Source organism: Rhipicephalus microplus, chromosome 7, assembly GCF_043290135.1.
Source record: "Rhipicephalus microplus isolate Deutch F79 chromosome 7, USDA_Rmic, whole genome shotgun sequence".
Lineage (NCBI taxonomy): Eukaryota > Metazoa > Arthropoda > Arachnida > Ixodida > Ixodidae > Rhipicephalus > Rhipicephalus microplus.
In genome coordinates, this window is record NC_134706.1 from 121,051,385 (window position 1) to 121,076,600 (window position 25,216).

At 43.5% G+C, this 25,216-nt stretch overlaps 1 protein-coding gene across 1 annotated transcript; it reads right to left on the reverse strand.

Moving 5' to 3' along the window:
• Positions 1 to 559: 559 nt before the first annotated feature.
• Positions 560 to 20,989, reverse strand: LOC142767852 (uncharacterized). Its single transcript, XM_075870097.1, has 4 exons — positions 20,892 to 20,989; positions 20,558 to 20,620; positions 3,456 to 3,809; positions 560 to 2,543 (listed from the first exon to the last, which is right to left on the reverse strand). Exons 1-4 carry the CDS (start codon positions 20,987 to 20,989, stop codon positions 2,201 to 2,203), a joined length of 858 nt encoding a protein of 285 aa, XP_075726212.1. The 3' UTR covers positions 560 to 2,200.
• Positions 20,990 to 25,216: the final 4,227 nt, after the last annotated feature.

The following is a 25,216-nucleotide window of genomic DNA, read 5'->3' on the forward strand; positions in this document are numbered from 1 at the left end:
CCCAACCTCTTTCCCACTTTTGGGTAGCAAACCGGTTACTTTGGACTGGCTCACCTCCGTACCTTTCCTTCTCAACCATTCTCTCTTCTTCCTCATGATATGGTCAGGCTGTAGTACAATCATTGTTTGACAAAAACTTAGGTGGTATTAGTTGCCGAAAATTGTGTGGTTTTAAAGAGTCCTTGTTGACTCGTGTATAAATTTTACCACAAAGCGCTGCCGAAGTTTGCACTAAAATGCTCAAGCGTTTGAAAAATGCAATCTCATGATTATAAATACGGCACCTTTGCTACGAACTTTTGCTACACTATAAATGGCACTGCTCTGAGCAGAGTACACAAACATAAATACCTTGGCTGAAGAATTACGTCGGACCTAAGGCAGGACGAACAGATTAGAATCGATGTGAACATTGGCTCATCTGTCATGCAAAAATTACTTATTCCTCGCAGATCACTTCACATGGCAACCTTGCCAACAAAGCTCCTAACATTTTCTGTGCGAAAGATCAGTATGCTGTGAAGGTATCTTCTGCGGCGCCTAAAAAAGCAACACAGACTTGTTTGAGCATTGAATGAATTTCTTTTAAAAGATAAATTGAGCACTATTGTCAAAGCTAAAAGATTTGACATCATGGGCGTACTTGAGAGATGCGCAGTAGCGTACAGCAGAACACATAGGCAAGTGAATATAATGTGGCTGCAGGTCACTGTTTTTAAACTGAATGTGTGAATAAGAGTACATTCGCAAAGTTCACACAGATTAGTTTCCGGCAGAATAACACACAGGGTTTCTTGCATCTCGCGTCGCTAAAGTCCTGCACATGTAGGTATGAACACGCTCTGAAAAACGCAGGGATGATGTTTACAACAGCCGACCATAGCAGACCTCTTTGTCAAATACAACAGGTGGAACACGCGAAAGAAAGCAACATCACGGAAAGTCCGTGCTGACCAGAGCTTCGACTAAGCAAGCCGCATCAGCTTCGTCGACGGCAGCGAGTTCTTGAACTTTGTCGATCAGAGCCTGGCTTCTCCGAACAGAAGCTAAGGCTTCCATGCAGCGATTGTCGTCTGCAAATTACACCACGTAGTGGGACGCGCACGTGACAAAACCCACGTTGCGACTGAGAAAGGCTTCGATTACGGCCCATCCTTCATTTTGCGTATTATTGCAGGAAGTGTTGGAAACGCGAAGGCGCAATAGCGTTTCGTTGATGTCGAAATCGATGGCAAGTAGGCGAAGCAGACTGTCGTTCTCTCGGAAAGGTCCCATGAAGAGAAGTCAAGTTCGGTCAACGTATCGTTGCAATACACGGCGTCGACCATAAAGTTCAGGTTGACCTCACCCAACCGAATCTGGCTCAGTCACAATGTTCGTAGGCTCGAGTTGGAGAAGATCACCTGCAGGAGAAGGCTGTGGTTGACGGTAACTTCGCCGAGGCAGGTGCTAAGGTCTGGCTCATGCAACCCCTCAGTTCAAATTCCTTCAGCGTATTAGCCTCGTTCACGTAGCAGCACAAAGACCACATCATGAAGCCGTCACGCATAGCCACCTTTGAAATAGTGAGTCGGAAAGTAGTCACGTGGTTCCAAGAACGCACTATATGTACGGTTTCGCAGAAGGGACTGACGCTTGTCTCTCTGAGACAACTAACGACAACGTGACAGACTGCTTCCCGAAAGTGTTCGAGCTTGGACAGTGCCATGGGGCCGACCAGGTATTCGTCCGTAATGTGGACCATGTCGCTGATCTCGGCCTACCGAACAGCCCGGCAGATCTCGGGCAGTACGTCTAGTGCCACGTCGCAGATCGATATGGTCCTGAGAGATTCGAGAGGGGTGGCCACAAATAACGGAGTCTTGAAGTCGTGTAATTTCAAGCCTTTTACGTTGACTGAGAGGTGCGACAGCCTGACTTCTTCGCGTTTGTCCAATGGCTCTAGCCCCACACAGTATTGTTCAAACGGTTGGACATCGTTCGTTGGTGCGTCCAGGCTCTTTTGTGAACCTTTCAACATCCATCTGCAGCCGCTAATATCGAGGTGTTTTAGAGAGCCGCCCTGTTTAGCCACTAATGAAGAAAGCAGGCAAACGCAGCCATAGTCCAAGAGGAAACCGGAAAGCTTGAGTTTCTCGAGGGAACTGGGAGCAATTTCAGGAGCTAGTACACCTCTTAGCTCTTTAACAGTGTTTTCCGGCTATGAGCTCATGCCCTCTAATGTTAGAGCAGACAACGTAGTGCTTTCTTTCAGGTAGACGGAAAACCAGGGCACGCCCTTAGATTTCCAGGAGTGCAGAATGCTGCTGTGAACGGACAAGTCAGTCACTGTGCGGTTTCTCTGCAACGCTTTAACCAATAACTGTGAGTTTATCCTGTTGAGACATAGCCCCGAGAGTGACAGGGCTGAGAGACTTGCCGAGCGCAGCAGGGAACGAACAAGGTCTACTAGGCGGGAAACAGCTTTGCCGGTGGCCGAGATCACGAGCTCTCGCAGCTGATTCATTGAGCAGAGGTCTGCAAATAAGTCCCCCTGAATGAACCTGCAGAGAGACGGCACTAGAGGTTAGATGCCACGTGGTCATGACGGTGAAGAGCGTGGCACTCTGGTTGTTAAAGAGCCATGTTTTCAATGCGTGAACTTGCGTCAATTAAAAGTCACAGTATCAGCAATACGCGCTGCACGCTAATAAAGGAAATCACAGCATCGACCACTGATAAACTGTATTGCAGTGAGGCACCTTGGCATTTAGACGAGTGGCATCGAAGGTCATTATCGTTGGTAAAGTTGATAGTATCAGAATTGATTTATATGTGTGGTTTAACGTCCCAAAACCCAGATATGCTTATGAGAGACGCCATAGTTAAAGGCTCCAGAAATTTCGACGACCTGGGGATCTTTAACGTGCAGCCAAATCTGAGCCCACAGGCCTACAACATTTACGTCTCCATCGGAAATGCAACCGCCGCTGCCGCGATTCGATCCCGTGACCTGTGGGAAGCTTCAGAATTAGCTGTACTGTTCGCGTTGGGTACGGGCGCGTTTTATAAAAACCTGCAGCAGTCTGGCGTGTCTTTAGCGCTCTAAGATGGCGAGTACAATGCAGTGGGTACATGTCAAACCTGTCACTTAAGAAATGACCTGTCACTGCAATGTGGGGTCGACGAATCATTTAAGCACACAAAATGATGAAACATACCGAATCTATTACAGAATGGAAGTAAACATGAGTAAGTTCGTTGAATAAAAATAAGTTTGAAAACGGGACCGAGAAGGAGTACGCTAGTTTATATCTAAGAAACGTTTACTACAAACTGGCGCTTGAGCTTGCTTGTGTGAATTGTACGCCCTATCCCCCCCCCCCCGATCATGCCACTACGAATACGCATGCCAATGAATGATTTAGGAAAGTAGCCAGCTGAGTAGGTTTTATGTTGGTGAAAGAACACCGTACCTGTAGTCAGAAAAAAGGCTGACGAGTTTCAGTGACCGCAGACTCGTGTTGTCCCAAGACGCCGACGAGACGCGGACTCGGAACTCTTGGAGTCCACTGCCTTCCACCAGAACATCGTTGAGCTTCACGCCGACGACGCATCGATGACACTCCAAAAGAACGTGGAAGAGGAGACGCACGTCGCGACCATGCTGTTCCTGCCGTCGGCCTCCGTCACGTGCCACGCGTACGAGTGACAGTTCTCCGGGTGCCGTGAGCTCCCGCAGCTGGAAGCCGGCGTGCCACCGAACGCTGTTCCAAAGCACAGCCTGTCGATGATGTGACAATAGGACGTGGAACTCGAGTTTTGGTGTACTTCAGCGGTGCAAGGACGGTGAAGCCCTAATCCTGGGAAGAGCGAATCGATGTCGTCTTCGTCGAGCCACACCTGGTCGAACATGTCGAGTGGCGTTCCGCCTTTCGAGGACGATCGAGTAATGAAACACTTAGCACCTTATCAAAACATTTCGCATTTGAAGAATTGTCCACCCTTAGCGAGCTTATCTAATCATGTTGCACGTTGCACGTAGCAAAAGTTATGGTCCACAACCAAGTGGAAAAAAAATTAAACAGATGGCACCGGGTACCGCTAACAGGATCGATGTATTCGTGCCCCGTAGTATTTATGTCTGCGCAGTTCGTCATATATTTATCTAAATTATAGCACGCAGGCAGCCTATACGGCCTTATGCGATTATCTTTCACTCTCCATCAAATTTGGAATTACGCGGTGTACTTCATCTTTTCGAGTTATTCACGTGACCACAGTGTCATGTGAATTAGCAGCCTTTTAAAGTTGGCCGACTATTCGTTGCATGGATTCACCCTAGCTGAAATCTTTTTTAGCAAACCTATCTTTGCAGCAGATATTGAAAGGGTGGCCTGTTACTGCCATTTTTATTCACATCACCACAATAATAATAACAACAGGCATTCTCAAAATCGAACCTGTTGCGGTTGAACGAATTCACAGACTACGCAAAGCAGCAGCAAAAAAATCTACAGACAATCATGAAAGTTGCCGAAATTCTAGATAAAACTAGGGTTTTGAAAAACAGCAATATGTTGAAAGGAAGCAATTATTCCATGAGTGAAGATTTTCAGTCAATATTTGAGACACAAGAACAAAGCTCTGAATTTACGTCAAAGCAAAAAAAAAAGATTGGAGAAAGTGTTTCTTTCACTTATGACGAGCTGAAAATAAATGGCGAGCTGTATTGCTGGGATGAAAGCCGGGGTGGTGTAATATCGTTAAAGAGGCTGTAGGGCCTCTTTAGCTCAAAAAAAAAAACAGCAGACCATTAGAAATCACCGCGCTGACTACGAAATACTAAATAGCCTTCATAAGTTTAAGTGCACGCAGCATTTTTAATGAGGTAGATTCCCCAGAATCAGTACTAAACAAAAATATTAGCCATATTTTGTTGCTGTGACAAAGGCAACGCTGACACAAGATATCATGGACGTTGAGTCGACCCCACCAAATTAATCAGTAGTCGGAGAATACAGACACGTGGCGGTGGCGTCGAATTATTCGTAAAATAGCTAGCTCTTTTTCAGGACTTCCGGAAGTAGGAGATGTTGAAGCTACCTTGTGCAAACTAATGTTGGTCCAACACACCCCGTCACCGTCGCGTGCGTTTACCGATGTCCGATATCTGATTGTAGCGTCACACGTTCACTATACGACTATCTACAACGTCATGTGTCATGTGGCCGGCTAATCATTGTGGGCGATTTAGATTGACTCGGTGGTTGATATCTGGAACATAACGTCCCAAAACCGCCATATCTTTGTGAGAGACCCTGTAGTGGAGAGCTCCAGAAATTCCGTCAACAGGGGTCCTTTAACGCGCTCCCAAATCTGAGCATATGGGCTTACAGCATTTTCGCCTCCATCATAAATGCAGCCACCACACCGGGATTTGATCCCGCGACCTTGAGGTCAGCAGCTGAGTACCTTAGCCACCAGGCCACCACAGTGGGATAGTGGGCGATTTCAACCTACCTGATAGTGATAGGAAAGCCACGAATTATTCATAGGCATCCTCCGAGATAATCAGAGTTGCATATTCAACTGAACCAGAAAGTCACCCAGCCCAAGCGTATTAATGAATCCACATAGATTATTCTTGATATGCCATTTACAAGTCATCACTTCCGCTTAACAGAAAAAAAATTGCCCGCAGCTTCCCTCGGGGGAACACTGAGGAGGATGCGGACCATATAATTGGTTAACGGGGTGTTAAAGTGCGACTTACTTGGGTCAATGGCTAAATTGGTTAACGTGGTTGTGAAATGGGGTGTTAAATTGCGACTTACTTGGGTCGATGGCTAAATTGGTTAACTTGGTTGTAGGAGGAGGTGTTAAATGAGTGAACACGTACACACGTATGCGAAACGGCGGCGCTGGTCGAAGGGACGTCGATCATTGTGTTTGTGGATTCGTTGGAATTCATTTCACCGTGACCTTGGACGTCGACGCGCCGTACAAACCAACCGACCAGCGGCAACTGAGCGAGCGAGCGCCGACCTTGAGTATATATACAGCACGACGGCGCATGCACTGTCAGCTGTTGAATGTTCTCGAAGCGCGACGCCACATGCGCGTCCACTGGAGAATCAGGAGAATTGTAGATGTCGAACGCGGTGTGTAGAGGAGGAAGGGTGCACAGATGGTGGAGGAGTGAAGCGCGCGCGGTGTGTAGAGGAGGAAGGGATGCAGAGATGGTGGAAGAGTGGGCGACGGCGCGACGGCGCATGCGCGCGCGTCAGCTGTCGAATGTTCGAGAAGCGGTGCGGACGGCGCGGACGGCGCACTACAAGGCGCGAGTATAAGATGCTCCGCATCTAAAAATTACAAACTTTGCGAGGTGTGTCACATCCCAAAATAACATATTGCGCAATCCGCTCGCAAACCGCTATCTCTGTCAGATGAAATCGACAGAGCGTAGGCGGGATGGGCTGACAGAAACGGTATCTCAAGAGACTTTCAGAACAGTTAATAGCGCAGCGTGCGTGTCATAAAGTGCAGTCCAAGAATGAGGTCAGGAGGGGGGGGCAATTTTTCAGTACAGCTTGATGCTCAGAAATCATTAATCGCGCACTGAACATTCCACGCACAGCAGGAGTACTTCCATACGCTGTACCAACGGCAGTTGCAATTGTCGGCGTCAGAACTATTTGGAATCGGTGGTGGAGGTCTGCGCTCATCAGAGATACTTGTGCTCTGGTTTTAATAGGATCAGTTACAGGTAAACAATTGACGAGAATTGTAAAAAGGTTGCACCGCCAGTCGGGAGTTATCAGAGGATTTGCAGCCCAAGTCGTGAATGCAGCGTTAGCTCAGGGGGCTGCACCAGCTCGTTTTCCGTCGAACGGTCGTAGGGACACCGAAAGCAGAGAGCTGTGGTCGAGCGGGACTTGCAATGCAGCGGCGATGGTGCGCAGCTGGACCGATGTCTTAGAAGAGTCTTTGCACTTGTCTCAGATTGGTACTACGGGCCATAAGGCGCATGCTCGGAGCGGGATCCCCAATTGTAGAAGCTCGACGCGATGAGGTCGAATGGCTGTGACAATGGCGGGTGATGTGCCCTATCCGATAGCACGTGAGATATGGGCTCATCATGAGGAGTGCGCTTTTCAACTGGGTTTCGTCTTGGCGAGAAGCTGTGGTTTGGAGTAGCAGCCGCAACGACTGGAGGAGCTGATCTGGAAGTAGCAGGGACATTTTGATAAGGTGATGAGAGGCCAATATTTGCGATCTCTTGGCGAACCATCACCTGTATTTTTAAACAGCAGTAAAGCTGTATCCTGGAGCACTGTAGCTAGACATAGCGGGCGACATAGCCTCAAGTTCCCCACGGACAAAGCTGGTTACGTTTTCCCGCTTTGATGGTTGATGTACTGTGGGTATCTCTTTCAGATCTTCGCAAAAGAACGTTTCCGTCGTGTTGGGAAGGTGGTCAGATCGATGAACGATGTGCCTACTTTACGCCTATTCGAAGCGTTGCATTCGTCTATGACCGAATCTACCAACGAGCAGTCCTTGCAGAGCAGAAAACAGAAGCCGTCATCGGAAATTCTTTCAGAATGTGTCAGACTTATTTCTCCTCAAGCATGCCCTTGTCGACCTTGCTGCACAAAGCCAACACGTCCTGGATGTACACGATGTACGGCTCTGTGGATGTCTAGGCACGAGTTGCGAGTTGCGACACTTCTCGTCCGATTGGTTTCCCAAATAGCGTAATTTCTGTTTGTAGACGTCGAAGCTCGTTAACACTTCTTGATGCATTCCGTTCCATGCCGTGCCACGCAAGTAGAAGATGACGTTCGCGAACATCCGCGTTGGATCTCAATAACTGATGCTACAAATTCACCCATACAGAACCAGCCAGTCGTCGGCGTCTATGCTACTTTTGCCGTTGAATGAGGCTGGGTCACGAGCTTGCACCACAACGATCGGCTGCGGGGCTGGCGGATGTTGTTGACATTGAGTAGCTTGGTCAGTCAGCTGGAACGCGCTGTACGCTGCGAAGATCCAGGTCCTGAGGTGGTGTACGAGTCATACAGCACCTCCACCAAACATGTTTTGGGGAAGAAAGTATATCAAAAAATTAAATTTGAAAGCATATGCGTGCAACGTTGCTGCAGTCCATGCATGTCCAGCTCCCCACTTCGTCATCGTCATTCTCAAGTATCTACTCAGCTCGTGACAATACTAAGTGTGGCAGTTTTTACAAGCACGTGGAAAGCAATTGTTGAAAGAGATTTTTTAAAAGACAGGGATGAAGTGAAAACATGAATTGACGAACATGGGGCTAACACGTGTCCGTAAGTTCGTCAGAGAGTGTAGGTGGCCTACATTGTTCTAACAAAAACAACTTTCGAATTCGTCTGGCTGTTTCTTTGCATCACACCTAGTTCAGTCGAGTAATGACCCAACTGTTTCAAGAATACGCCTTGATGACTTTTTTACTACTTTCAAGGGGTTGATTTATGCTACACCAGCCAAGCACTTGCACCTCTTTCAGTAGCACTGACAGTCGGGCAAGTTGTTGTTGGTTCATAATTATGAACGGGGCAAAAAACAGACGGAACACAAATGAACAAGACAACACAGACAAGGCCGCCGCGTTTCTGTGTGGTCTCCTTTGTCTGTGTTCCATGTTTTTTTTTGTTTTTTGCGCCGTTCATAACTATGTACTTCTTTTGCATAACCACAACGCGCACATGCGTGAATACATTCACACGCACAGATATGAAACCATTCGTGCAGTTGATGAGCACTCGGTACATATAGTGTCCTTACATTTTTATTCTTGTTTTTGAGAAATCTATGGACCTCTGCGCCACACAATCAGAAGCTGGACGGATGTAATGAATATAGTGCTATAATAAGATCACAGCGTTTTTTATGCCCCAGACTTTGCATTCACATAAAACGACCCACTGAAAGTATTCATGCAAAAGTGATAAGGTGAATGCTGGCAAAGAATATATTAGCGATGTTGACCGACCATTTGCAAAAACATTTACCAAAGTGGGTTAATTCGAGCTTGGCTCATAAGTTATTGTCATGTGTTAGAAAGTGCCAATACTTTAGTTACGTTCAACAAAGGGTCAACGAAGTGGCCGAGTAATGCGAGTCAGTCATGCTACTGAAGGCCGTATTTTTAGGTAGGAAAGTGCCTATGATAGTGATAACAGTTGGTCATTGTCATAGCACAAGCTAAGAGAATGTAATCTATTCATTCGGTGATCCTTCGCCTCCCAAATCATACTTGCTGCATTAGCACTACACAATAAATGCAGTTTAGTATTTTCAAGAGTACACCAATCAATGCAGCGGCTTTTTCCAGCGTGGCAAGCATTGAACATCTAAATGCTCTATTCTTTTGCTGTATAGTTTATTCAATATTAGTGTACAATATTGCTGCAGTATAAAATAAACTTCGTGAGTATTTATTAGGATAAGTATTATTCATGCGCCTTTTTTTGTTTGATTTCCCAATACCACCATATGATTGTGAGAGACGCCATTGTGGAGCAATCTGGAAATTTTGGTCACACCCGGGGTTTTGTAACGTACGCCTAAATCTAAGTACACGGGTCTCTTTCTCCTCCATCAAAAATGGGGTCGCCACTGCCGGGAGTCGATACCGTCATCTGCGGATCATTTTCGCCTCCATCAAAAGTGCAGTGGCCGCAGCCGGGTTTGATCCCGCCACCTGCAGAACAGCAGCCGAGTACGTTAGCCACGTTAGGTGGCGCAAACTAGCCACGTTAGGTGGGGCAAACTAGTAATAAGGGCGGCCGCATGATGTTTTCACAATGAAACGCGTACTAAGGGTGTTTGACGTCTCATCGATACGCACGTCAATCAACGAACAGCACTTGGGTAATGCCTGCTTTGATCGAATCTTAATCGTAAGCTCAAGAACAGACAGGTTCTAAAAGGCCGCATAATCTCGGCAGAAGGATTATAAGCTCAACGCTGTCTCACAGATGGCCAAGGGGTCCCAATTTTAGCCGCATAATGCCAATGGCTCAGCAAACTAAAGCTGAAGAGGCTCAGCTCTTCAGCGAATGTCAGCTGAAGAGGGGCAAAAGTGGCTCAATAATAAACAGCAAAAGCCAATGGCTCACCCGACATAGGCTGAAGAATGGTAAAAGTGGCCTACTATATGCCGATGAAAGCCCTTGGCTCAGCTCATGTGGTTAATATGGCGGCCACCAGGCCCATTATTGCCGGTTAAACTTAAATGTCGGATAAAGCGGGACAAAGCTGACCCAGTGTTTTTGGCCTAAGCCGTCAGCACAGCCTTTATAGGGTCAGTGCCGGCAACATTGGGCCGATTGACTGATTGACTAATTGATTGATTGATTGATATGTGGGGTATAATGTCCCAAAACCACCATATGATTATTAGAGACGCCGTGGTGGAGGGCTCCGGAAATTTCGACCACCTGGGGTTCTTTAACGTGCCCCCAAATCTGAGAACACAGGCTTACAACATTTTCGCCTCCATCAGAAATGCAGCCGCCGCAGCCGGGAACCCTGGGCTGAGATCGGACCTCGGATAGCTAGTGTGAAAACAATATTCGTCGTACGTTGTGGGCTTCCTGGGTGGGCTGCGCTCCCGCCTACCTTTACGGAAACGCCATACACGGCCCATATATAGGTTATATGTGGCCACATATAAGCATATATGGCATCATATGTGGCCACATATAAGCATATATGTCAGCATATGTGGCTTCTATTTACCATATATGGATGTATATCTGGTGGAGTCGGTTCATGTATGGGGTTATATACACCATATATGACGCGTTTGGCCCATCTAAGGAGTCAAATACGGCCAAATAAGGCACGGCCACACCATGTATAACATATCAAGTGGATCCTTATATGTGGAAGTGCTTCCTTATTTGGGATGAACCACGTATATATTTAGCACCATGATCACACTTTTATGCGGATTGTAATATATAACAATTTGTACACAAAGCTGACCTGCTTATTTTTTACAACAATAGGAGTATTCATTATATATGTTGTTCCTGCCATGCAAAAAACCCCAAATTTCAGGTCAGCTTTGTGTACGTGATAGTTGCAACTCAGTTGAATGCATATATGCATGCATTCGTGTAATTTAACTCGTACATTTTTCATGGCATTTAGGTTTAAAACAATAAGTTGTAATTAATACGACGTAAATAATGTATACTAGAGCAGACATGTTTTACGAGGAAGAAATCGTATCAAGTCACAAAACGTATTGTATCTTCCGAACCTCACTATTATTATAGAGCAACACTATACAGTGTTATGTAAAGGCAAAATGCATGCAACTTATATTGTTCACATTAATGCATTGTTTAAAGCGGCAGCCAGAAATAGTAATTTCAATTCACTTTTAGCTTCCACATCGGTGGAAAAAATTTCTGATTATTTGAAGGTTTTGATGGCTATATGCTCCCTTCATATAACAAGATTTCAATTATTCCTGTTGACGCCTCATCTGCGATTGCTTTCAACAGCCATTTACTATAATTGCACGCGCAATGCAATGTTTAAGGGAGTATTTTCAAAAACAAAAAAGAACTTACGTGAATGCAACTTGCAGGCACGATTATGATTACATTCAAAATGGAAGTTGTACTAATTTATTGCCAAAATGCATCTTGCGTTTCCTTTTGCTACGTATAATGTTCCTGGCTGTGCACATAGTAAATTTATCGAAAACTTTATGATTGCACTAGTGAACAAACAATTTAGTGTAATGCTTGTAATGCAAGCGTCAAATAAATCTCACGTCATAGACATGTACATTAAGAAAGGTGCAACTGACTCACACGTGATACACATTTAATGGACCATTTAATGAATTGCTGAAGCTTTATAACAACATTTCACGTAGGCTGCTGAATTCACAAAACTTCTATTTTGTGTGGGTGTGTCATTACTTGGTCGAGGTCACTAATGCGCACGTGCCATAATCAGGATTAGCTTAAACATTGCCTTGTGAATACCATTAGTATGACACATTTTTGCGGGCTGGCGTGATGCCTAAGCCAAACTCTACATTATGTAAACAGCCCTTTGCTGTGCATGCGCGTAACGATTAAAACTGTTTGGGAACATATTCTTTCAACACCAACACGGTAGTGCACTTACCAATAGGATATGTATGCCGGTACATACCCACCAAACTGCGCAATTGTACACTCGCGTATAGAGATTCATGGGCACCCTAACACTAGCATTTCATTAAATGTGGCCAGATATTTTCGGCCATGTCAGAATGATATGAATGTATTATTATTTTATTATTATTTATTATTATTATTATTATTATTACTACTATTATTATTATTATTATTATTATTATTATTATTATTATTATTATTATTATTATTACTGTTGTTGTTGTTGTTGTTGTTGTTGTTGTTGTTGTTGTTGTTGTTGTTGTTGTTGTTGTTGTTGTTGTTAATGTTATTATTATTGTTGTTGTATCTCACAAAGCGTCCAACGTTTCGATTCCGTATGCTGTCAATATTGTGTCGTTATGTAAGTTTTATGAGATCAGTTATGTTCGTGTTCTCTTTATAGCATGCTGAGTTTTTTCTACTTGCAATAAATGTGCTGCCATGCAATGCCTTCGTTCTCTCCCTGTTGTTTTAACATCTCTCGAGAATCCGGTTCTCCGACAGCCTTCTACAAATTGTACACCGCGATATGTCGTGGTCAACTTGAGTACATATGCATATCTGATTTGGAATCGCCTTGCTAAATCCAGCAGTAGCGCTACTGAGTCAGTACCGAAAAATTTCTTAAGCATTTACCCTCTTCGTTTCACCAGAATCCTTTCAACACTGCTAGATTATTATATTTGCCATCTGTTAACGGCCGGCAAAATCACGCTGAGCTGTTATTTATTTAAAGGCTAGTTCAGGGTGAGATATTCTGCCCTTCTCAGTTGTAATCATCTTCAAACTCCGCGTAAGTTATCGAGAGAGAATCGACCGTTGCATTTACCTGGCAGCTTCTTTCAACACTCTATCCTTTACAGAATACCGAGTCTCTCTAACGTCAACTTTCTTGATTCATTATGTTTTTCATAGTCTACAGTCATTTTTTTTGTCAGTGAGGGCTGCCATGTCCTAACGTAGCTTTGCACATGCACAGATTCTTCCCTCTTCCGTCTTTCAGGAAGCCTTCGGCACGGTTATGTATATTCCACATTATTTTTCAGTCCTATTTCCACATTATTCCCATTTCAGTCCAATTTCCACATTATTTTTCAGTCCCATATACTCTTTTATTTGTTGCTTCCATTGTGCGTTGACTTCTTTTCGACTGCTCGTTTTTTAATCTTTTTATTGATTTGCATTTCTGTGGACAGTCTGTAATGTATTGTTTGTTTGTTTTTTCGCGCGCGCCAGCATGAAAGACCCTATGGTTGTTCTTGGATAGGTTAAAAAATGATTGATTGATTATTGGTTGATTGAATATTATTATTATCATTATAAATTCTTGCGAAATAAGATGAAAATTCGGCTGAAGTGCGTCTTCGTAGCCAGCGTACACGAAGCAGTGATTTCAGCTCCACGGAATGCCTGTCTCAAAGATCTTGCACGTGCAGCTTTCGGGGCCCGCGAGAGGAAGTTGAAGTCCATTGTCCGAAAAAACTCGCCTGGTTGCCAGGTTGCAAGGGGTGCGCACAGTAAAAAAAATTCCGCCTTATCCACGAAGTGAATGATGATGAGTGGGCGAAGCTCCGGAGGTAAACCTGGTAAACCATGAATCCTCTGCACATTTTGCCCACTCGATTTTATTACATCGCTCCCCCTAGCGTACGTCGCCGCACTAAATCGAACGATTGCCTTCTACCAATGACACGCGCCATATGTGACATCATTCCTATTTTATAAGATCTCGCGTCTTTCATCAACTACAAGTACCACTTTCTAGTTTATAACATCTTGCATCTTCTCATCATCAGCTACAAGTACCACCATCTAGTAAACACTACAAGAACTAAACGAGAGGTGGCTACATACAGGAGACGGTACCGCCATCTAGTGAACACTGCAAGAACTAAACTAGAGGTGGCTACATACAGGCTACAGGGGACGCACAGCCCACGCCCTAAGGAGCTTCGCCCCTAAAATACAAAAAAGCGCACCTGTCAGATGAGTGCACAATTCGGAGAAAATGGTTCGAAGAATCGCGCGTAGGCACCATGCAGCCCTGCCGTGGCCTACAACAGTCTGTCGACACAGCAGGAAAGAGAGTGCCGCGGCCCATTTCAAGTAAAGACGAAGAAAAAAGTTTGCTCAAACATTCAGTCGTATGGTAATAATATTGCGTCAATAATTGTTAAAAAAATAAAACGTCGTTCGCCAATGGGCTCAGGAAAATTTAGTTCTAGTGAAAAGTGCGTAAATCATTGATCTCAAGGAGTAATGTAATGTCCATGGCTGTGTTCATTGTCAAGCCTGCATGCACTGTATCCGGCCGCGTCATTGTTGCTTTTTTGCTCGCCGGAGTCACGGGTGCAGTTCTCATCGAGTTGGTTCATTTTCATTCCTCTTGCTCTTACTTCGTGTTCAACCATTGCTCCAATTTACACAAGATAATCGCGCAGCTCTCAGCAATCTACTGCGCTGTACGTGACAAAATTGTGGACGGACGTGGAAATGTTTTTGTGTGCGTGTGCGTGTGTACGCCGCTGGATTGGCGATCGTCCACTTTTCGTAGGAAAAAAAATGGACACCCATGCTTGCGGGCAAGCGTTTCTTCAAAACTTCTTCCTAAAGCAGTACGAATGGACGTGGTGGCTTTAAGGTGTGAATAGGTTATCAGGATTAACAGGCTCCTAGAAAGACAAGTCTCGGTTAAATGTTAAGGTAAGCTCATCATTTTCATTACCTTCACACGTTGTTCATAAATATTAAGATAAGTCGAAAACATAGCGCATTGCATGCTTGCTGAGTAAATAACTTCATGGTAATCATGGTTACGTCATTAAGCTGTTTTGTTTAAGCGATACAACACTTTCTTTTTTTTCACTTGATCCAGACAGTGCTCTATTTATTCGAAAAATCTACGCCAGGAAAATATGGGTTTTGTGCCATTGTACTTTTAAAAATATATTGATATAAATATACTTTTTTGTACTTTCCTCATTTTAACGCTTGAGGAATTACCAAGGATAAATTACAACTTGCGCAATCACAAATAAAAAAGAGTTGCATATCTCCAACCCAAGGGTGTCGTGAGATTTATGAGCCCACGTTTGAATTTGTCTTGCGTTTCATTTTATCTTTTTTTGTCTACGTTCTACTTGCTTTATATTTACGTGTGTTTTGATAAGGACACGCAGTTAAAATTTTGTTGCTAGTTTGATTCTTCAAAGCAGGGTGCAATGTCACAGATCCAAACGGAAAAACTTAAGAATAGCCCGTATTTTGTTTCCACCATCTGCAATCAGGGTGATACTAGTGTAAATTTGACTGGAATGCGTACATCACAGGCAACATTATCGTTACTGATGTCGCAACATCGCGTGGTTATCTTGAGAAACTGCGCATACCCACATACATAGTTACACAAAATAATGTGATGTCACGTTTTAATCCGTGAGCACTGTAGATAGTTTTACGCAGGCCGACAAATTGATTGATTGATATGTGGGGTTTTACGTCCCAAAACCACTATATGATTATGAGAGACGCCGTAGTGGAGGGCTCCGGAAATTTCGACCACATGGGTTTCTTTAACGTGCACCCAAATCTGAGCACACGGGCCTACAACATTTCCGCCTCCATCCAGGCCGACAAATAAACTAGTTTGATGCATTAAGGCTTGCTACTGTGTGAAAAAACTGGAGGACCATTAAACTCTGTTTTTCGTAGTTGAACGTGATAGCAGTATCGATCCTGTTTCTTGTGCGTAGTTCAATCACTCAGTGTGTACTCTTTATTGCATGATGCTACTTGAACAATTTTAATTGTGGAATAGTACTGTGTGATGGAGAATGTTGAAAGTGTCTCAATAAAGGTTCGCACATGGCTGCATTTTGTGTAAAAAAGGGGTAGCAGAAATTTAAAGAACGAGCAATATAACTTAAAACTGAGTTGCGTGAAAAATTGAAATACAAAAGGAAGACACCTAGACACAGCACTCACGGACGACTGAAACTTTGTTGAAGAAAACAGACATATATATATGCGGTTACGAGAACACGTGCGGTGAAAGAAATTGATTAGATGAGCAGACAGATTATATAAATGATATGCGCTTCCAGAAAAGGTACCTCAGTAGCAAGTAACATAAGTGAGAGTTACGTGACACATGAATCCGCAGCTTTGTTTATGAAATACGCCTCTTCGATTTCCTGCGCTACCGTGTCACTGAATCCAGCTTTAACTACCGTATCATCAAACAAGGGCGCGCAGCCACACTCTTTACAATGTGATGATTGGTTAGAGAATGGTTGTCCTTATGGAGAAGCTTTGTGATATACAGTTATAATATTGAATCCTAAATAATACTTCTTACACGACAGCGCAGTGCCGTACACCACACGATGTTCCCACGGTGAAAGAAAATGATTAGATGTCTGCTCATCTAATCTTTTTTTTTTCCACCTCACTTGTTCTCGCAACCACATACTTATGTCTGTTTTCTCCAATAAGGTTTCAGTTGTCAGTGTGCGCTGTGTCCAGGTGTCTTTCTTTCGCACTTCAAATTTTTTCGCGCAACTACGTTAAGATGAAGTACCAACTCACTCAGCAGAACGTGCTTCTCAATATTATGTGTGTGAAATGTTTTAAAACTTTATGCACCCACTACGCAGTCGTGAGGGAATACGCGCAGTAACGTGTGTGCCTTTTGTAATGGTTCGCTGTCTTTAGATCGCGAAGTCACGTTGGTAATAACGTGTTGTGATGCCCGATGACAATGGACGCTAGTATCATGCAATATTGCTGCGATATAAATGTGTGCTGTGGAACCTGTATGCAGGATACGTGTATTCATTAAGCATGACAGTTATTTTCCTTGCATTTCTAACAAGAGAAAGTTATTCATGCTTTATTTCCAAGCAGATGCGTAGCTATGTGGTAGAGCACTTGCTTGCCATGCAAATGGCCTGCATGATTTCGGCCATCACGCAAACCCAACAATTTATAATATTGGCTTTATTTGCATTCTCTCAATTTTAGATCATGGACAAGACAATTTTCACTGAGAGCCACCGATGCCTACGCCAGAATTTCTGCGGAACCAGCTCTTTACCGCTGTTACGTTAATGATGCAGTATTGACAGAACGGAAAGCGGGTTACGTTTACAAAGTACGTTTTTAGTGTCCCGTTGGCAAGAATGATTGCTAAAAGCCTTCGTTCCCACGCGCACAGAGATCTATAGACACCAGTTTTAGCAGTCGTTCTATAGGCCATTCGTCACAATACTTGTACATGCAAGCCTGCATACCAATCACTTTTGACCGAACTCCTCAAAGTTGATTATCAACTCATTTAAGTTATTCAATGTACACGCAGTCATACGGTCAACAGCAAGTCAATATTTCGTTTTGACTGACTATGAACGCTTCATTGACACGCGAGAAAAGTTTTAAATAAACATACTGTGAAAAATATCTTTACGAAACTCAAATTGGCTTCTTTTATGCTTTTTATTTTTGTCAAGTCGGAATCGATAAAGCGGAATATTTACTTGCACCGAACTAAGTCTCAAACCATGTTGACCATAGGTTCAAAGTAAGAAAATTCGCATGCAAGACTGACGTATATCAAAATGATTTTTTACCAAAAAAATTACAAGATGGAACCAACTGCCTTCTAGCATTGCCTCTACACTCTCAAATATTTGTTTTATTTTATGTTAGAATTACTGCGTTGCATTTTTGGGGTGTGTCACATGTTTCGATTTATATATGAATTTCTCTTGCAGATTGTGATTCAGGTGACTTTGATTATTTGTTTGGCTGACTATGTATTTTTTGTATTCAACTTTTTCCAAACCCTCCCCCAATGTAACGCCAATTGGTGCTGTGGGTAATGAAATAAATAGATAAATAAAAAAGTGTCGATAAGTAAGCCATAAATTTAAGCACAAAGAATGTATCTCTTCAAGAAAAGTGGACTAACGGTGACATGTGCCCACCACAAACTTTAAATATGATGCCAAGTTACATTTTAGCAATTAGTTGTTGAGAATAACTCGAGATATAATGAGGATAACTTAATTGAACAAGAGTGTTGAGGGGGTATGAGTGCCTTTGTTTTGGAAATGATGGTGACTGCATGCAGACCTTTCAACAAACAGCTATATTTCTAGCTGAAGAATGATTTGAGCAGCTGTATTTTTTGCCGGTGACACAGGCTGAACTAATATAGATGAATCATTTGAATGGCTTTATATAAAGGAATCCATATAAGACCATATATGAAAGCATCCATATAAGACCTTATATATGTGCTTCTATATAGCCATATATGGCCATATACAGCAACACCCATTAATGGGGGTAAAAGGCCCTATATGGCTATATCAGGATTTAGACATATCAGGTTATATAGGGCCCATATATGGAGATTCCATATAAAGCCAGATATGCCCAATTGCTGATGTAGCCATATATGGGGATTTTTATATAAGTCCATATATAGGATTTTTGTAAGGGTAGCTGCTGACATGTCACTCGGCATGTCACTCGGCAAGAGACAATGTCACTCGGCAGCTTCCTTGGTCTGTTGTTGGTTCGTCCTTCTTTGCACTACCAGACACAAACCGAGCAGCGGAGTTCAACAATGATATGAAAGCCGATTATTGCCAACATGCCAATATTGCTGATTAACGCTATACATATCCATGAGATGAGATGAAGAGAGTATCACATCGTTTGTGTAACGTAAGAACGTCGACCTAGGTGCATTACTATTGGGTGTGTACTAAGTCAAACACTGCTACATTACGCAGTCGAACCCTCAATAACAGGATCGCCGCGTATACGAATTATGCTCATTGTCATGATGATTTTATTGTCCCACAAATGAAAACAATGCACACTAATCAGTATTTCGCGTCACCAAAATAAAGAAGTCCCTGAACTCGCTCAGTCCTGGTATACTTACTTCACTTTGTTACGCGGCTTTGTTTGTGACATCAAAAACAGGCGTTGCCACTGTCGTATGAATGACTGCCCGATGCTGCATGGGCCAGCATCTTGTAGACATTCAGTTTGGAATGTTAGAAATTGAATTGTCCAGGATACCTAACTGCTCTACAATGATCCGCTTTTTTTCAGCCATTCGCAGCGTGGGTGGTAATCTAATACTTTTCTAGAAGCGCCGAAAGCTTCTGCAATCAGTGCTGATGCAATCTTCGTTTTTATGGGCTGCCAGATGAATCATTTCATCAAAATATGCTGCTAAATTATACCAGAAAGTCTTCTTATTCTAGAAATGCCCTTTCAAGAAGGCTCGCTGTCGAGTGGGAGGTCATTGCAAAGAACTGTACGAATGTTCACCGGGGAGGCATGATATCTTCTTTGCTGCAATAATTTCGTCCTTGAAGGGGTCCTGCAACACTTTTCATGCATGGCAAGAAGACACTGTATGTCGGAAGTCGCAGCACTTGAGCATACGCGAGCCAAATATTATAGCGCTGCTCGCATTCTGTTGCAATAAATTCTCAAACTCAGGCAAAAATCGCCTTTACTCCTCTCATGAAATGACGTAGGGTGCCTGAAATCATTGCGTAAAAGACAATGTATGAACCATTGGCTGACGTGAGCATGGGCGCTTGTTCGTGAAAGTGACCGCCACGGGAGGGCGCGACCTATCCACGCATTCGCGCGTGATCGCATCGAAAAGACTCGTATTCGAAAAGAAAATAAAGAGAAAGGGTGTTCAAGATCACGAAGGGATGACGTTTTTATTTATACGTGCCATCTCTCCCTGCTTAGTTTCGAGCGCTTTCATCGAGACGAGAGAAGAGAGAATGTCATTGCAGCACCCCACTGTGGTGGTCAGTGGCTAGGGGGCTCGGTTGCTGACCCGCAGGTGACGGAATTGAATCCCGGCTGCAGCGGCTACATTTCCGATAGAAGCAGAAATCCTGTAGGCCCGTGTGCTCAGATTTGGGTGCAAATTAAAGAACCCCAGGGGGTGGAAATTTCCGGAGCCCTCCACTATGGCGTCTCTCATAATCATATGGTGGACGTTAAACCCCACATATAAATCAATGCTATTGCAGCGTGATAAAACTATTGTTTCATGCTTTATGTGCTCCTGCAAATTAGGTTTTTCCAGCCGCAAAAATCTTTTTACAGTTTTGAAGACAGCATCAGCTGTGACTCCTGACAGCAGGAAGTGGTGTGACGGTACTGAGCGCCGACGTTTCACCGTTACCTTGGCGGACGGAACCAGCCACGGTGTGCAAGCGTGGCAAGGGCCACCTTTACCACAGCGTGGCTTTGGAACCAACGAGCATGTGAGTCAACCTGGTTCTACCAGTGTTTCTTACATCAGGGCGCCAACACTCGTTTTGAAGGCGATGAGGAAAGCTGAAAACATGTCGAAGTAAGCTCTGCGAAAAAGGTGAGAGTGTAAGACCAGGCGGAAACATGCAGGAGGCAGGACGCTGGCTCGCTGGTGAAGCCATTCATTCCGGAGTCTTACATGCGAAATGTTGACGAAATCAGACAAGTGTCTATAGAGTACACAGAACAACTCGCAGAATATTTAAGAGAGGCAGGACTCACATCGGCTACACGCCAGACTCATAACATACGACAAAAATGGCACTGTAGCATCGCACCCACTGAGAAGTGTGATTTTATAATTCAGTTAGGACAAACCTTTTCCAGAGAAAATATCCCTTGGATTTACAAGCCATCCAGTTGAGGAATATCTCGGCCCAGCAAGACGCTGCTATAATTGTCAGAGGTTCGGACATTTGGCAAAAAACCACCGATGAACAAGGCGCTGCAAAATATGCGCCGAAGAACACCATCACAAGGACTCCAAATCGATAACACCCCCTAAGTGGGCTACTTGTAAGGGGCCCCATGCTGCTTGGTTCTCTGGATGCCCGCAGAACAAGGCGGCTTCTCTTCAATATCAACATGACATCATCTATGGTCGCACGCAACAGCATGACGTGCCTGAGCTTAACATGAACACCATGATCCCTGCACGGCATCCTCGACTGCAAGCACCTAAACGTCAGAACTCTGTAATGACGTACGTGCAAGCTGCAAGGGGACAACGAAATCAAGATAAAAGTGCGGGGACATCAACAAGCCAGCAGCAAGCTCGACAAGAGCCTCAAGAGGGATGTTAAGAGAAAAGTAACCACGTGGTTAACATTGGAGGACGCACAAGCACATCGCGTCCAGTAAGTGTAACGCAACCAGAAAGCTCATATCTGTCGTTAGCTCATCTTGTAATAGCAATGTTATTATCGGCTTTAAAAGCCATAATAGCCGCAATCCCACAGGCTAACAGCCTTCCTGAGGTCAAAGTCATCTTGTCGATGGAACAGGTAGTGTTACAAATATTCACAACGTTCACTGCGCAGGCAATACATGAATAATTGTTATTATATTGTCTTAATCTTCTAATGAAATACGAATATTATTCGCCTTAAGCGTGCGGACTTCAGAAAATTTGTGGCTCAGAGCTCCTTTCCAGTGTTATGTATTACAGAGGCCGGGGTAGAGGCTACTTTTCGGTTATCGAACTACGTTGTGTATATGTCCTCTAGATCTACAGGACCGAGCAGAGCGATGATATGCGTGAGAAAAAATCTGCCATTAGTATTGTTGAATGCTACATCATCGAATTATCCAAAATATCCAGCATGGGAGATTAGATTTGGTCGAGTATATATAACAGTAGTCAGCGTTTATCTCCAGCCTTCCACAAATATCTCGCTTTCTGCATTGACACCACTTTTTCAGACGTACACAAAAGCTGTGATATATTGCGGAGATTTAAATGCTAACAATGTCGTGTGGGGAAGTGCGTACTGCGATCGTCGCGGAAAGGACCTACAAAAAGAAATTCAGGATAGTTTACTGTGCTTGTTAAATAACAATTTAGTGACGTTCCTACGAAGTTTCAGTTACTCGAGTTGCCTAGACCTCACACTCTGCTCACATGATATTGCATCTGTGGCTTCATGGCGAACAGACAATAAAACAGCGGGTATTGACCATTTACCTATCCTGATAGAGCTTCCAAAACAACGCTTTTCTAATATAGGCCCTCAGCAAAGATAACTAATTGGCAAACATTTCGTCATAATATATCACATCAGGCTGATACTGTTACTGACACTGACTGCTTAGTATCACTCAAATAAACAAATTGAATCGGTGTTCCAAGTGCGTTAAAATTCCTGAAGGTTGCGCTGGAGTAGACGCTGAATACGAAAGACTTAGGGTCATTCGCCGGAGAGCTGAAAGAAAGTACAGACGCGCGGCTCTACTTGAAGATTTCCGCCACTGTCAAAAAACGCATGACTGCATGAGACGACAACTGGATAGACTAGGCACAAAGCGCTGGCGGGAATTCGGCACTTCGCTAACGCCACTTACACCGGAGTCAAAATTATGGAATTTTCTACGCTCATTCAGTGGGACATTAACAAATAAACAAGCATTTAGAGCCTTAGCTTTAGTGAAGAATGTACCAGAAACGACCGTTGCGGATGAATTTTGTCAGCATATTACACGACCAAGTGAAGCCGGAGGCACACCTGAATACATTAAGTCTGTTGGGGATATTAAAGCATTGATTACGTTTTCTCTCTATAGACATCATGATGACTTAGATAATCCGTTTTCATTGCAAGAAATAAATGACGCACTTGCACTGTGCCGACAGGGGACAGTAGCTGGTCCTGATGGGATAACATATGAAGTATTAAAAAACCTGGGTCCTGTGGCCACATATACTTTGTTGCAGATATTTATTGATGCATGGACAACATAGTGCCTTCCACCCTCCTGGAAAGTTGCAATAGTGATCCAAATTCTCAAACCCGGAAAAACGCCTTCATCTAGATTCTTTACGTCCTCTAAGTCAGACTAGCTATCTTTGTAAACTTATGGAAATGATGATAGACGCTAGACTTCAGTGGTAAGTGGAATGTACGAACGTGCTTCCAGAAAATATGGCAGGCTTTCGAAAATGCTGCTGCACCTTGGATTCCATTCTAGAGATTGTAACTTACGTAGATCATTAGAGGAGCTGTGAAAGAATAGTCGTTGCAGTATTTCTAGATAAAAAGCGAGCATTTGACACAACCAGCCAGGCTGATGTACTACACGCTTTAATTCAGTTGAGAATAGTTGACAGAACACTAAGATGGATTGCAGAATTCTTAAGAGACAGGAAAATTTTCATTGACACGGCTGACGGTAAAGGTAACGAGCATGGAGTTAGTCAAATAGTTCCACAGGGTAGCGTGCTAAGTCCATTTTTATTTTTTTGTGTTATGGATGAAATATTCTATACCTTACCTACTAGTCTGAAATATTCCATATATGCAGTCGATCTGAGCGTTTGGGCATTAGACACGAACATTCAATCAATTCAGCAAAAACTCCAAGATAGGCCGACAACAATCAATGACTTTTTTAAGAGCAGGGCATGCATGATTCCTTCACATGAGAAAACATCTGTACTTTCATTCACAAGGAAATGCCTTAAGAAATTAAAACTTCAGATAGACTCTCAGTGCTTACAACTTTTGCGACAGCACACAGTTCTAGGTGTTATTTTAGACAGATGTCTGTCTTTGGCTCCACAGATAAAATCATTAGAGGACAAAGTCAACTCCCTAATCAATATATTACGTCGACTGACCGGAGTGAGATGAGGTATAGTTAATGTTCGTCTTTATTGCGTGTGCATTCAGCAATCATTCGACAAAGATTAGCTTACTTTGCCCCGGTTTTATATGAGATATCATGTAACTTATAAGAGAGGATTCAAAGATTGTTGGTCAGAAGCCTTCGTATATGCCTTGGTATACCGCGAGCGTCTACCAGCGATTTGGTAATTGCGGAGTCTCGTCCACCGACATTCCATGCTATGAGATTTACGGAAACTTGCCGGCAGTCTCTTCGGTTGGCAACTCAACACGCTAATCGTCCCCTATACCAAGCTATTCAGGAGAGATCAGCTGCAATAATACATAAAACTTTAGCAGAATTCAAGTGTTTACTGTTTACGCATGAATGCTGGCCTCCATGTGCGTCCCACCCACCATGGCGACTCTCTATCCTAGATATTACGACTTCAATTCCGGGATTAAATTGTAAGAATGATATCCCCATTATTGTAATAAAGCAATGAACTTTAACACACCTTTATAAAAATTATGAAGACTATATTAACGTGTACACCAACGGATCATGTCTGAATAAAAGCTCTACGTCGACATTCTTTGTACCTGCATACAAAGCAAGAAAGGCTTATATTATCAGCCATTTCACAACTTCCACAACGGTAGAACTCTATGCAATACTCTGAGTTTTACGCTTCATATGTTTACAGCCAGGTCCACTTCGATGGGTAGTTATCAGAGACTCACAGTCCTCATTAGTTTTTTTTAAAGAAATCAGCTTGGGCAACAATGCTAGTGAGCTCGCATATGAAATACAGAGGACGTACACTATAGCACAAGATTTGAACCACACCATAATGTTCCAGTGGGTGCCAATTCACTGTGGAATCCCAGAAAATGACATAGCTGATCACATTGCACATGCAGCACATCAAGAAAATAATATATCACTGCTACCTTTATCGATGAGCGATGCACGGATAAATAAAGCTGAGCAGTAAATGGTCTAATGAAACCTGGTTCGAAAATGGTGCACAAAACTTTCCGTAGTATAACATTGATCCCGGTATAGAATTTATCATTCTGTTAAAGGTTAGCCGATCGAAGTAACAGTCATCTATAGGCCTCGACTTAGTACAGCCTACACAAAAGCCTTTCTGTATAGAATAAGGAAAGCTGGAAGTCCTACCTGCTCATGTGCAGAAGTTCAAGAAGACGTGGAGCACATTCTTCTGTATTGTAAAAACCAAGACGTACCCCGAAAGAACCTTTTTCAAAAACTCAATTCTTTGGATAAGTGACCTCCATCAATTGCAAAAATCTTGG

Coding starts and splice junctions, on each gene's coding strand:
- LOC142767852 (XM_075870097.1), bottom strand. CDS start 20,989: ATGTCCGAACCTCTGACAATTATAGCAGCGTCTTGCTGGGCCGAGATA. Junction 20,621..20,891: donor GGATATTTTCTCTGGAAAAG/GTTTGTCCTAAC, acceptor CCTTTTTCGCAG/AGCTTACTTCGACATGTTTT. Junction 2,544..3,455: donor AGCCTTTTTTCTGACTACAG/GTACGGTGTTCT, acceptor GTCTCTCTGCAG/GTTCATTCAGGGGGACTTAT.